Here is a 15,235-nt window from a genome sequence, read left to right as displayed (position 1 = left end):
CGCCACCTTGGGTCCTGGAGGCAAAGGCGCCTGCCGCTGACTATCAGTGGCGGGCTAACCTTCGTGCCCGGGGCGTGGCGCGTCCCAGGCCCGGTGTGGTCAGAGCGCGGAGGGCCTAATCTCGGCGGTCCGTGCTGGAGTCATGGTCCAGGCGGCTGGTCGATCCTTCGGATGGTCGTAGGATCGTCGAGGCGATTCGCCCGGTTCTTCTGAATTGGGTAAATCGTGACAGAGGACGCCTCACTTTCCGGCTCACGCAGGTACTCACTGGGCATGGTTGCTTCGGTGAGTTCCTGCACCGGATCGGAGCCAAGCCGACGGCAGAGTGCCACCATTGTGGTTGCGACTTGGACACGGCAGAGCATACGCTCGTCGCCTGCCCCGCATGGGAGGGGTGGCGGCGTGTTCTCGTCGCAAAAATAGGAAACGACTTGTCGTTGCCGAGTGCTCTGGCATCGATGCTCGGTGACGACGAGTCGTGAAAGGCGATGCTCGACTTCTGCGAGTGCACCATCTCGCTAAAGGAGGTGGCGGGGCACGTGAGAGATGCACAGGCCCGTCGCCATCGAGCGGGGTCCAGGGAGGCGAATCTCGTCCAAGCCCTGGCCCTCTAAGTGTTTCGGATCTCCCTCACATGTCGGCCTGGGGACCGGTGAAGGGGGCCTAAGAAGACGACGTGCAAGCTGATCTGCACACGTTTTACGCATGAGCATCCGGGTGACGGAAGGCCGGCTATTCTCAACCCACGCTGGTTCTGACCCAGCGGGGTATTCCGTAGGATAGACCATTCTAACCGGCGCCATCTAGGCGGGCTTCGGGCAGCCTGCCGACCGAGAGGACTGGTGGTCGTGGCGCCGACGACCACCAGTCCGGCGTCCCGAGGGGGAGAGTGATGGGAGAGATGTGCTCCGCACTAAACGCTTCACTTTCCCTCCGTTGCCTTTTGATGAGCTCTGTCTCATGCGAGGTTTGGATGCTGGTTGTTGAGCGACAAGAGGTTTTAGTCGGTTCGACTCCGACATGCCCCACCCTCCAACCCCAGTGAAGGGCGGAAGTCCGGCGATTTCCTCTTGACAAAAAAAAAACGTGTGGCACTCGGGAACTGCGGCGGTAAAGCTATTGGATAGCATTTTTTATCAACTTATAACATTATAATTAGACAATGATAATTTAATATTAAAACAATAATAAAAGAAGACCACGCTATTTTAAACCTTAATAAAGGCAAAACCTTAACTGTCCCCTTCATACTCATAAGCTAAACCGCGCGAGAGAGAGATGGGCAGACTTTTCATGATGCGCATGCAGTGTGACGTCACGCCGCGCGCTTATTCACAAACACTACACAAGCGCAACGTGTGAATGTGTTGAACGCGAGCTACATGGTAGGCGGAGTGAGGGATGTTAAGTTTTTTTCGTTACGGAATTTCATGATTCGGTCGCCACGCTCAAGGCCCGCGATAAAAGCTATGCAATAGCTTAGAAATGTATGAACTTGTAATAAAATCTCCTTGGCTATACTATTTGTATCTGGCTGGTTTTGGTATCATTAAAAGTTTAAGTTCGAAAGAAGATAATTCCAAATTAAAATTAGGCAGATGTGTGATTTTATTTATTTTTCGTACTGTCAAGACGAGTGAATCTAATGAAGACATTCGATACATTTTAAAATTTTACTACAAAAAAGGTAAAATAGCAACGCCAGCCGTGAAAAAATATTGCGATGTTTATGGACCTAGTGCAGTGTCTGTGAGAGTAGCACAAATTTGGTTTAAGCGTTTTCAATCCGAAAATTTTGATGTCAAAAATGCACGTCGCTCTGGTCGCCCTATTACGGATAAAATCGATGTCATTTTTGAAAAAGTAGGGCAAGATCGGCATATCAGTAGTTACGACGTAACTGAAGAACTGGGAATTGTCCACAAAATAGTTATGGCGCATTTGAAAAAAACTGGGTACACAAAAAAGCTGACTGAAAGAAACCTAATGAACCGTGTACTCATTGGTGATTCTTTATTACGACGTAATGAAACCGAACCATTTTTGAAGAAGCTGATAACTAGTGATGAAAAGTGGATCACGTACGACAAGAACGTACGAGAAAGGTTGTGGTCGAAGGCCGGTTAGGCTTCACAGACTCTGGCAAAACCCGGGTTAACTCGCAACAAGGTGATGCTGTGTGTGTAGTGGGGTTGGAAGGGCATTATACATTATGAGCTGTTACCACCAGGCAGGACCATCGATTCTGAACTCTACTGCGAACAACTGATAAGATTAAAGCAAGAAGTTGAGAGAAAGCGGCCGGAATTAATCAACAGAAGGGGTGTGGTTTTTCATCACGATAATGCTAGACCTCACACATCTTTAGCCACTCAGCAAAAATTAAGAGAGCTTGGCTGGGAGGTGTTACCTTGCACCTTCAGATTTCTACCTGTTTCGGTCTCTTCAGAATTCTTTAGGCAGTGTCAGGTTAACATCACGAGAGGACTGCCAAAACCAATTGTCGCGGTATTTTGATCAGAAGCCCCAAATTTTCTATAGCAATGGGATCATGTCCCTACCTACAAGATGGCAAAAAGCTATCGAACAAAATGGTACCGACATACTTTACTTAAATGCGAATAAACTATATTAAAAAATGTTGTGAATGTTCTTAAAAAATGCGAAGAAACTTTTTCCCCAACGTATTATTATATAGAAATAAAATAGTAAGCAATGTTTACAATAAGTGAGCTGTTTAGGCTTACTGTACTATTTGACATTGGACGGTATTGGGTAAATTAAGTAAATGAAATTACAAATTTTACAGCGCCCCCCTAACCCACATCAACGCCCCCCATTTTTTCCTGGGCCCCTTAATGCCCCCCTCTAGGTTTCAAACGCCCCCCAGGGGGCGTTATCGCCCACTTTGAGAAAGACTGGTCTAATGGATTGTAGGTACGATATCCTTATAGCCACTGGCGCCATGGCGCGGGCGGCGTTCACTATGCACTGTTATTTAATCTGTGGACAGAGAAAGCCGGCCAAAAATTAAAACGTAAAATTGTATTATTCAATTGTAATATCTTTCAAATACACCTGATTTACGTTGTTTGATTAAACATTTAAATGTACATACGTCAATCAATAAATCATTATTTTTTGTTATGGATATTGAAATTGAAAGGCTTATGAATCGTTTATTACAATGGCCCTAAATTAAACCTTAAAATTAATTTTTAATTATATCTGTGATACGTGAAAACAAAAGAAAAAAATAAAAAAAATCTCTGTCCATAAATAATGATAATATCAAGACGAATAATATTATTATTCTTCTTGTAACAGGGATGTACTCACAACGTTGCTCAATTTCGTAATCTCCCGCGAAGGAACTCCCTTTGCGCTGCACTTCATAATGTTTTTACCGGTGTTCTTAAGTCAGGCTGACGAAGAACAGCAGATGGAATGGCTTCCTCGAGCTTGGAATTGCAATATAATCGGTAGTTATGCTCAGGTTAGTTAATAAGAAATCACGAGCGCTTCAAGCGCCACAAGCAACAGCTGGATTTACGTCACTATACATTTTAAATTTTTTTTATTAAAAAAAAAAGGAATTGGAACTGTTACACGCTGGGGTTCGGGATAAATGAAAATTCTACCGAATTACACATTAAGACTGTATTAGCACTTAGAACACTAAAAACACTTCACAAACACTTTAAAATTCTCAATTCGCTTCTTCCGCTTCGCTTCAGGTGATCCGTTCGCTGTATCGCTTCGAGTAGTTCCGATTACTGACTGACTGCGTCTTTTTTTTCCTACCTATTCTAGTATCTAGAGGGGCTATTCAAGATTCGGCGAACTAGTAGGTGAGCTCACGGGGCTCAAACCTGACGACGTTGCTAACACGAACCCTAGCAAGAGCCGTGCTTCGCAGAGTCTACGACCGGATCGGAAACGAGACCCACTGAGAAGATCCGGCGAGAAACTCAGTGGACTGTGTCTGTGGGTTAATTTACTCGCCGAGCCCTTCGTCGCAAGCAACGGGTTTGACGAGAACAACAACCCGTGCTTGAGGTTGACTGCGTGCCATTTCTGCAACGTTTTTATAGTTGATACGACATCCCTAGAATCGTCGAGAACATTCCTCACAAGTCGAGTATTTTCGATGTGTGTGTTTCCGCTATCTGACAATATATGGCATTGTACTCCTTGAGCGTTCTACACGTTACTAGATTCTTTGATATTGGTTTAGATTATTCGGCGATAGATAGCGTTACTCTTACCGGCGTAACAGGACTTTGGCTTCATACGTTTCTATTGTCAACGGGAGTATTGTTTTAAATGTTTGAAGTTATTCAGGTGGCCATTATACTACATTAAGCGAAAAATTATTGTTGAACTTGTGCAAACTAACTCACGGGTTAAGCTCATAATAATGTTGATTCTTGTTGGGATTTGAGATCGTAGTTATACAGCGACTGTCCCACATTTAAAATCTGAACGCATTATTGTTTCACGGCAGAAACAGGCGCAGGCTTCATAGTAGAAAAATCTTTTAGAACTTTAGACGTCAAATCGAAGTTACGAATGTACACAAATTTTCGTAATGGAATCGTTATGATTATAATCTAACTAAGTAGTAGTAAGATAAACATATATTCGAATCACCTTTATGTATATTCTCTATTAGCTTGGAATCGTACCTAACATGTGCCTGGTAGCGTGAAGTCTCTATTGTATTGAAACCACGGTTGGTCCATTCACCTAAATTGACAATCTTTTGACCACGCGGGTGAAGCCTACGGTGTATTTATAAATAAATAACTGGGAACAAATCAGGTACAGTCTCTCAGCACTGATTTAAGATTCCTTATGTCATGGATACCACAGACTGATAAACCTACTTATATACGCTTAAATATATAGATAATAAACACGCAGACCAGGAGCAAACAAAACTCTTAATCAAAATGATGTTTGCCCGATGTGGGAATCGAATCTACAACCCTCGGTACAACAGTCAGGGTCGCTAATTACTGCATCACCGAGGAATTCCATCATCATTGATATATGGAAAAATGATCTGACGTATACATACCCGATCCTGCGGACCGAAAGGGCTCGGCGAGTAAATTAACCCACAGACACAGCCCACTGAGTTTCTCGCCGGATCTTCTCAGTGGGTCGCGTTGCCGATCCGGTAATAAATTTTGCGAAGTACTGCTCTTACGAGGGCTAGTATTAGCAACGTCCTCAGATTAAAGCCCTATGAGCTCACCTACTCGCTCGGCTACGCTGGCATAGCCTCTAAAGGCTACCACCAGCTTAGGTAGGAAAAAAAAACGACATTCGAAGTAAAATGAATTAGAAAAATTATAGATAAATTGTGTAGAAATTCAGTTTTTTTTATTCAGACAGAGCTTGGGCACGGGACGTTTATCCGGGGTCTAGAGACCACCGCCACGTATGACGCTGCCACCAAAGAGTTCGTGCTGCACAGCCCAACAATAACATCATACAAGTGGTGGCCCGGGGCATGTGAGTATTCAGTTCGAGGAACTGTTTCGTAAATAATTTCAAAATTATTCAATAGTAAAAAAAGGCAGATGTATAACGTATAAATTATTTTTATGTTGTGTATAAATATGCATGTGATTATACTTAGTCTGGCCATAAATACTGTTACAATTAAAAATAAAAAAAAAATATTGCAAATAGCATTTATTACTTTTACAGTGTGTTAGTTTAATACATAAATATAAAGCAATTTAAAGTATAAAAAGCTTATTCGAAGTGGTCTCCATTGGCTGCAATACGGTCCTTTAAACTTTGAGGCCAGTTGTTAATAGAGGCACGCACTCTTTCTATGGGAAAAATTTTCACTGCCAATCGTACGGATTGTTTTATAGACTCCAAATTATCATGGCGTTTAGAGCAAGCCGTACTCTCTAAAACTGACCATAAAACATAATCCAGCGGATTAAGATCGGGACTAGGGATTAAGATGATGAAGTCCGAAACGTTAGTTTCCAACCAAGACTGCGTAGACCGAGCTTTATGACCTGGCGCCGAGTCTTGCTGGAAGGACCATTCTTGATTATTGAACATGGTGTTGTTAAGGGTCTTCACTACCTATTCAAGAATGGTATCTTGATACATTTGTGCCGATGTTTTGATACCTTTTTCACAAAAGTATGGCTCAGTCACTCCTTCATAGCTGATACCCCACCAAACCATCACTGAAGTCGGATAGTGTCCACGTTGCACTCTGCCGACTAATTGGGAAGCTTCCTTAGAGCTTTGAGCATAAATACGGTCATTTTGTTTGTTAAAATGTGGCTCAATTGTAAAAAATTTCTCATCCGTAATAAAAAAAATTCTATGACTTCCCTTTGCGTACCGCTTCAGTAGTTGTTTCGATTTTACCACCCTATTCTCTTTTAAATTATCAGTTAAGAAATGACCAGTACGTCTCTTATAGGCTGCAAGTCCTAAGTCATCTTTTAAAATACGCGACATGTTCTAGGTGCTATCTTTATCTCCCGAGATAAAATCTTTTGCTTTCGGACAGGATTTCTTCGAATTCTTTCCCTTACTGCTTTGACCACCTTTTTCGTACGAACACTACGTGGACGGCCAGATCTTTTTCTGTCACAAGCAGAGGAGGTCTCATTGCACCTATTAATAGCCCGGTACATAAACATTTTACTAATACCAAGCGTATGGAGAGTTTTAAAAATTGCATTTGGCTCCATACCTACTTTGTGTAATGCAATCACAGCGATTTGGTTCTCTTTATCACCCCACTCCATTTTAATATCGCAAAATATTGTACAATGTATTGGCGCCAAAATGAGAAAACCCAATGAGCAATCATATAAAAATGACAGATTCCAAATTCAAATGTAATATTTTGTTTATTTTTAATTGTAACAGTATTTATGGCCAGACTAAGTATATAATATTATGATAATCTTTTTATTTCTCAAAAAGAAATGCACCTACCACAGGTTGGTGTAGAGAGGACTCTTGGGTGACTGGTAGAGAATGCCTCAGGCATTAAATCCGCCAGTGTATTTTTGTGCATAAAGCTGAATAAATAAATTATAATTATTCGATCAGTATTCGTGTGAAATATTAATATGATTGTAATAAATTCTCTGATAAATTTGTTATATTTTTATGTTGTGTTTAAGTGTGTATATGAATATGTACGTGAATATATGAGTATATGATAGAGATTATATTTGGATATGTGTGTATTTTTTATATTATTATCATGATATAATATTGTGTACATTGTTTATGTGATTATATATAGGTATATACCGTGTATGTGTTTGTATATATATGAAGTATTATTATCAGTTTGGTTATTTTCACATTAAGTTATGCACCTACCACAGGATTCTCTACACCACCCTTGGTTGACTGGTAGAGAATGCCTCAGGCATTAAGTCCGCCATTGTACTTCTGTGCATTAAGTTAAATAAACTTACTGGTGGTACTTACTGGTGGTAGGACCTCTTGTGAGTCCGCGCGAGTGGGTACCACCACCCTGCCTATTTCTGCCGTAAAGCAGTAATGCGTTTCGGTTTGAAGGGTGGGGCAGCCGTTGTAACTAACTTGAGACCTTAGAACTTATATCTCAAGGTGGGTGGCACATTTACGTTGTGGATGTCTATGGGCTCCAGTAACCACTTAACACCAGGTGGGCTGCGAGCTCGTCCACCCATCTAAGCAATAAAAAAGTAAATAAATAAATAAATCATTCAATGTCGGGATTTCTTTTTCCAGTGGGTCACACGGCTAATTACTGCGTGGTTGTGGCGCAGTTGCATACCAAGGGTCAATGTCATGGTATTCATTCGTTCATAGTGCAAGTCAGAGACGAAGAGACCCACATGCCCTTAGCGGGGATCAGAGTAGGCGAGATCGGGGCTAAGATGGGCCTGAATATGATCAACAACGGGTTCATAGGTTTCAATAACGTGAGAATACCGAGGAGGTATTTGCTGATGAAACATGCGCAAGTGTTAGAGGTACGCAATTCACGTTTCATACTTTACTTATTTTGAAAGCTTCGAGAAAGCAACTGTAAAAGAAAAAGAAAAAAAAAGCTGGATATTTTTTATTGTAATTGATTTCTGGACAATATATTTTAAATTTAGTGCCATAATATATGTTAATTCGTAAATAAAAATTAAAAAAGGAATACTAATAGGTACTCTATATCAAACTTTTTATTGTTTTATATAATCACGTGTTTTTTAAATATTTCTTTTTAAATATATAAAACGAATAATAGGTACATATCTTTTGAACTAATTCTAGATGATCATATACATTTCAAAATCGCGTCTCGTTTTCTCAACTACAATTCTTGTCTCAAATTTAAACCCTAGCTTGAGTTTGTGACTTCATCTGTTTTACTTCATTTGCGAGTATTTTTACATATAATATTACGTGGTTTTCGATTGGGGGGGACGGGGGGACGGCGGGACGGACGCGAGCTAAGATCGCTACGTCACTGGCAACATGCTTTGGGACACAGACTAGAGACTAGCGGTAGGCAGCGGCTTGCCTCTGCCCCTGGCATTGCTGGAGTCTACGGGCGACGGTAACCAATTACTATTAGGTGGGCCACATGCTCGTCTGCCTACAAGGGCAATAAAAAAAAAACTAAGTATTGATTTCAGGACGGCACGTACGTGAAGTCTCGTAACAGCAAACTGAACTACGGCGCGATGGTGTTCGTGCGCGTTGTCATAGTGTTCGACAGTGTCAACTACCTGTCGAAGGCCGTCACCATCGCCACCAGGTTCGCTGCCATTCGAAGGCAGTCACAACTAAAAGCGAAGTACGTATACCCGGAAATAGTTTTGACGTGATAACGTCTTATAAATCGATGAACACCGGCTGCACGCACGAAAAAGTGTCACGTTCCGCCTGAGCCTAAGCGTGCAAGCGAGAGCGCGGAACTAGCTACAGAGAGGCACGATCAGCCGAAGCATTAATTTAACGAAAAAAATGTAATTTTCAATTAACTCCATCTTTGTATTACGCAAAATTATGATAATTCAGTCCTAATAATTCAATTCAGTTGACAAAAGAATGCAATTTTTCATGAATGTCTGTTTAACACGTCGTGACGTAAAACTATCGTCCGTAAACCGACTTTACAAACAACGAATTTTCTTTTTAAATACTCTAGAATGGTTAAATCTTCTTACGTGCTTCATTAACCATTTATGTTTAAGAAAATTTTTGAAATTTTTGTGTCGTATTAGGAAGTACCAACATCGTTCTTGAATGACACCTTATTTCTCTAATCCAGTATTGGTCTATGTCCTTATTCTATTTTTTTAGTATGGCAGTTGGTCTTGCGATCCCATTGTTGCCGGTGTCTTGTGTCAGTGTCATCAATATTCTCATAAATGAACAATGATATGCAGCGAAATAAGATGAAGTTGATTTATTTGAGACGGTACATAACCAATTGGGATGGAATAAAGTCTTAGTAAAATGTGGTAATTTACTGAGAGTTAAGTGGACTGTTTGGAAGAACCCAAGAAGTCACGTCTAGCGACTTTGATTCATTTCCCACACTAGTGCACTTTCATAGATGCTACACGGTTAAAAAGCTACCATTATTAAACGTTGAAACCTGAGAAAGCACTTGAACAAACAATTCACACAGCCTCGCTTCTCGCGTTCTCGTCAGTAAGCCAAGTGTTTTATTGTGACCTATTGTCTTACTATTCTGTCTTCAGCTGTCTGTCTGTATGCTCCGAATTTCTATGACGGAAGTTCTTCGGGCAATAAGCCAGTGCACGATACAAAAAGGTCTAAAGAACACGCCAATTGTATAAAAAGTTGGCGTTTTAATAAAGTGAAACTTTTATCACATCGTCTCAAACTTTTTCGTCGGTGTGTTGCATGTCGCGTGACGGTCAGCCGTGAAGTAGGGATAAAGTGAAAGGCGCTCGCCAGAGCAGCCAAGGCCAATATGGCGGTGCCTATAGTTCGCAGCAGCTGACCGTGTAGTGTCAGACTATACTCATTTGTGCCAGTGCTCCACGCTATTTTGTTTGTTTTTTGTATTAATTGTTTATACATACATATTTTAATGAAAATCCAAATTGATAACTCTACCCCAGCCGCAAGTGCTAGTGACTGCCAGAACACGACTAGACGAAGGTCCAGCTTACGACCCACCTGGTGTAGAGTGGTTACCGGAGCCCATAGACATCAAAATCGTGAATACAAACTACCTTGAGACATAAGGTCTAAGTCTGTATTGTTGTACTGTACAGCTGTCCCACTCTTCAATCCAGAACGCATAACTGCTCTGCGGTAGAAATAGACAGGGTGATATATCCTATTCGACTAGAGCTTATGATCCTTATAATCTTGTATAACCAGAATTCAGTTTAATACTTAATTAAAAAAAAGGCTTTCGTGTGCTTTTGGTATTAATTCGATGTGTTTTCTCCTTTAGTGAACCAGAGTGTCAGATAATAGATTTTGTGACGCAACAACACAAGCTGTTCATAGGAATAGCGACATGTCATGCCCTTAAGATGACCGCCACCAAACTGTGGGATACGTTCAATGAAGTTCAACAACAGTTGGGGGGCGGGAACCTGGAGAGACTACCCGAAGTGAGTCACTGTTCTAGCGGATCACATTGGGTTAAGGGTCTTGAATTAACTGGCCAGGTTTGGTTCAAGGGAATCTCATTAGTAATCGAACGGGTTAAAGTTCTTCGGACTGTGTCTTGGGCTGTCTTTGGCCCAGCGCGGTTGGACGAGTGGGGAAGTGATTGGGTTCTTAACTTATGCTTCAGCTTCAATTGAATTATAGATAGAGGAACGCACTGACGGGGTTGTGCATTTCTGAGGGTTTCATGATATAATACGACGATTAAAGATTAAGTTGTTGTGTCTTCCAGTATGCCTTTAATTATAATATTTTAATAGTCAATTTGAAAAGAATGTATTTTTTCTATAGTCTGGTAGCGGAGCTCATAAATAACACCTGAAAGCATACTAAGAAATCACTCGGTAACAGTTACCGACCGAGAGTCAGTCAGTCGTATTTAGTCATCCATCGGGAGCGGTCTTAAACAATATCTCCTTTCTGCCAATTTCTATAATTTAATTGTTTGTGTAATTGAACTAATAAAAGTGAAATCTCCTTTTCAAAATTCCTTTTTTAAAAACCTAATCGGGAGACCCCGCATGACATTGGTGGCAGCAGTGGGATCAAAAAACTTAATCGGGAGACCCCGCATAACAGAACGTTCGTTCGGTGTAGCTGCACGCGCTGGCTTGCTGCTTGAAGGCGGTGAGCACGGCGGACACGGCGGCGCTGGCGGAGGGCGGGCGGCGCGCGTGCGGCGGCCACGGCTACATGCGCTCGTCCGGCCTCCCGCAGACGTGCGCCGTGCTGGACGCCGCCTGCACCTTCGAGGGGGACAACACCGTCCTGCTGCTGCAGACCGCGAGGTGACCGGACGCTGTCGCGGCAGACTGCTTTACTGCCGGCGCTCACTTTGATTACATTTTCTTATTGCTTAGATTGGTGGACCAGCACACAGCCCACCCGGTGTTCAGAGGTTACTACTGGAGCACTTAGACATAAAAAAAAGATATTTTAAGACAATATTACGATGTAACTATATTAGACAATTTTAAGTGGTTACTGGACATCTATAACGTAAATGCGCCACCTGCCTTGAGATATAAATTCAAAGGTCTCAGTATAGTTACATCCTAATATTGTCTAATAATATACATGTAGCTTATTTAAAAAAAACACTCTTAAATGGCAAAACGTGCTAATTTCATATATTTTATCCTATGTATACCGGTGACGATAATAAAGTGAAGTTCTAAAATCATTGTATTGTCATCGCAAATTTTCAAGTTAATTGAGCGGTTTGAATTCGGTGAAAATGACATTTAAAGCTTCCGTTTGTAGAAACAAATATTTTTTTTTTTATTGCCTTAATAAGCAGATTAGCGTACGGCCCACTTGATGGTAATGTTGATCGCCCATGGACGACAGCAATGCCAGGGACAGAGCCACGCCGCTGCTTACCGTTAAGAACTCTGCACAAGCCTCGTTTGAAGAAGGACATGTCATAGCGCTCGGGAAACACCGTGGAGGGGAGCTCATCCCAAAGTTAATAAACATGTTTTAAAAATGTTTCTTTTCACAAAGAAATAACTAATAGTATCTTCAGATTGCAGTTTGTTTGGCTTGGGGCTTAGAGATACATCACCACGATAACTGTAAAGTATTCAAAGCGAACGTTAAGCCGTAAAAGTGGACGTTCCGTCTACGACTCGTGAAACATTTCACTTTGCAATAGGCAAAAGCTTGTCTATACTCGGCTTTGCTGATGTCCATGGGCGACAGTAACAACTAACCCCGAGGCCGAACGTACGCTGGTCTGCCTACAATGGTAATTAAAAAAAAACAAAACAAATATAAGTCCCTAATCGTATCTTTGTAATATAGATTTTTAGTGAAAGTATGGCGAGGCTTGGACACATTGAAGTTGACGCCCACAGTTGCTTATTTAAGGACGACGCTTACCGAAGGATTCAACGATAAATGGGAAAACACAGTTGAAGGCATCATAAAGGGGTTCCAGACCGTCTCGATGAGGTACGTTGTTCAATAGCCTCCATCAGCAGATCACTGGTGGATTTACTGGTGGTAGGACCTCTTGTGAGTCTGCACGGGTAGGTACCATCGCCCTGCTTAGTTCTGCTGTGAAGCAGTAATGCGTTTCGTCTTGCAGTGTGGGGCAGCCGTTGTAACGCACGTTTGTCCGGAATGAACTCCGAAACTAATTATCCGATTCTAACGGGTTTTTTTCAAAACGTGTGCTTCCAACTAAAGAAATGACATAGTTTTTATCTCTATTTATAATATCAATATATTATATTGCAAAATGATTTTTTTTGAATAAATTAATAGTTGTCAGCTGTTTAAGTTTCTAACAGATATTTCTTACAGACAGGCGCTGTAAGTAAATTCTAAGCGTTAAGTTAATGCTAAAATTTGTTTATATTATATAATTAAATAAAGATCAATATTTGTCCCTTAAATGTTCCTGAATCGTTGTATATTAGTTAGCGCTTCGGAGCGTCTGTCATAATACCATCAACGTACAATAGTCGGGCACAGGAATCATTTAAAAGTTAATTCAAATTTTGTTTACTTCTAGAAAGATCAGCGAGTGCGTTTCTTGCATGGCTAAAAGGATGATGTCCGGAATGTCGCAGGAGGAAGCCTGGAACATGACCTCTGTGCAGCTTGTAGCCGCCGCGGAGGTATTCCACCTCACTTCACTTTTTTTCGGATCTCCGTAACGCAATAACACAGTGTGCTTTGTGTGAGTTTTTTAATGTTCTCGATAGCGCAAAAGTTAACCCAAATTTGTGTGCAGTTGGAAGAGCGCCCCTAGCAGCAAACGTTCCGACTCCATACAAATTTGAGTTAACTTTTACGCGATCGAGAACGTTAAAAAACTCGCACTTAAGCACTTTGACCATTCGAAGTTGCCGTGGCCTAACTGATAAGACGGTGTATTCGTATCGAGCGATACGAATACGAATACGAGCCGGAGTTCGAATCCCCCGGCCAGACAGCATTTTTTCGAAACAAATACGTACTTAACATCATTCACGAATGACTTCCACGATGAAGAAATACAATCGTGTAATAAAAATAAATTATATTAAGTGTATAATCTATGTAAAATGTTTGAGTGAGGTTGTTGAGTTGAAGTTGAGTGGAGGCCGCCGTTTTGATACCTGAGGACGAAGTCTCAATAGTACAGTTTAACGGCTGTCGGCAGCGGCTTGGCTCTGCCCCTGGCATTGCTTAAGTCCATGGGCGACGGTAACCACTCGCCATCAGGTGGGCCGTATGCTCGTTTGCCTACAAGGGCAATAAATTACTAAAATGTCTGTCTTCAAATCAGAACGCATTTCTGTTCTGCGGTAGAAATACTAAGGATATTAAATAAAGATAATTAAGAAGTTAAAGCAGTTTAAGACGAAGTTGATGAAGAAGATGCTTAAGAAGATAATTAAGATGTTTGTAATTAGATCGGCTACAATTACAGGTGTGGTTGCATCAAGGAATACATTTGGCAACGAATCGTTTTAAAAATTTAATTATTGATGTACATAATTGTATTATTATTGTTATTATTCTTCTATATTTATTTAAAATCTTATTAATTATAAAATATATTTTTTTAAAAATTCAATAAAAAAAACGCTATATAAAAATAGATTGCCGGTGATGGCGGTGTCTATTTTTATATATCTGTCTGTATTATAATTATTATTAATAGTATAATTATTTGATGAACTAAACTAAAGCGTAGGTAGATGAATTATTAATTTTATTCGTCTGAACAAAATGTCGTTAGCGTTTCGAAAGGTCAATGGTTTATTTTCGCACCCAGTGACGTTTTACGTTCGTCTCGATAAGCTCGCAATTTAACAAACAATACAACAGCTTATACAAACAATACAACAGCTTATAAAGTACGTAGTGTACTTATTTAACTCCGCGTGCCGGACTCAATCCGTGCAAGCTCCTCACTTAAAGTATTCAGGAAGGCATTAAAGGAGCACTATCTATCGATTTAGTATTACTTTTAAGTATTTATTTTATATATTTCATTATATATGTACGTGTATGTATATGATTATGTTATTTATGTGTGTAATTGTGTATGTATATGTTTATGTTATTTATGTGTGTAATTGTGTATGTATATAGTTTGATATATTATGTATTAGTGATTTTTTTTTCTTATTATTATTGTTATTGTGTATTGCATCAATAAGTAAATTGATTAGATTGTACTCTTCTACCCACTTATGAAAAGCTCTTCCTCTTTAAGAACGGTTAGCTGGTAGATAAATCAATTGTTGAGTTAAGTTCGCCATTTTATAACTCTTCGCAATTATTGTGTTGTATTAACTGTGTGTACAATAAAGAATAAAAATTAACTTTTGATAAATAATTTTTTTTCAGTCTCACTGCAGAGTGATTATTATATCGTATTTCCACGAAGAGTTTGTGAAGGTCTCATCAAGCTTTTCACCAGCGTTACGCCGAGTCATGAAACTGTTGGTCGAATTATATACATTGTATTGGGCTTTAGATAAACTACAAGATCTGTTGAAGGTAATTTGTGCTTATGGGCGCGGGA

General features: G+C 40.6%; 1 protein-coding gene across 1 annotated transcript in view; it reads left to right on the top strand.

Annotated features, from left to right (window-relative positions):
* LOC114243999 (acyl-coenzyme A oxidase 1) overlaps positions 1-15,235 on the top strand; it is a 32,854-nt gene that overhangs the window by 12,806 nt on the left and 4,813 nt on the right. Inside the window, exons 3-11 of the mRNA XM_028175676.2 lie at positions 3,328-3,496; positions 5,400-5,523; positions 7,783-8,027; positions 8,685-8,845; positions 10,487-10,649; positions 11,305-11,495; positions 12,514-12,663; positions 13,229-13,334; positions 15,058-15,210. Of these exons, the coding sequence (XP_028031477.2) occupies positions 3,328-3,496; positions 5,400-5,523; positions 7,783-8,027; positions 8,685-8,845; positions 10,487-10,649; positions 11,305-11,495; positions 12,514-12,663; positions 13,229-13,334; positions 15,058-15,210 (1,462 nt within the window). The remainder of the gene's footprint in view (positions 1-3,327; positions 3,497-5,399; positions 5,524-7,782; positions 8,028-8,684; positions 8,846-10,486; positions 10,650-11,304; positions 11,496-12,513; positions 12,664-13,228; positions 13,335-15,057; positions 15,211-15,235) is intronic.

The sequence above is a fragment of the Bombyx mandarina genome, chromosome 05 (assembly GCF_030267445.1).
Source record: "Bombyx mandarina strain Sakado chromosome 05, ASM3026744v2".
Classification (NCBI taxonomy): domain Eukaryota; kingdom Metazoa; phylum Arthropoda; class Insecta; order Lepidoptera; family Bombycidae; genus Bombyx; species Bombyx mandarina.
Note: the sequence above shows the minus strand (reverse complement) of the source record. Positions and strands in the feature narration are given on the sequence as shown.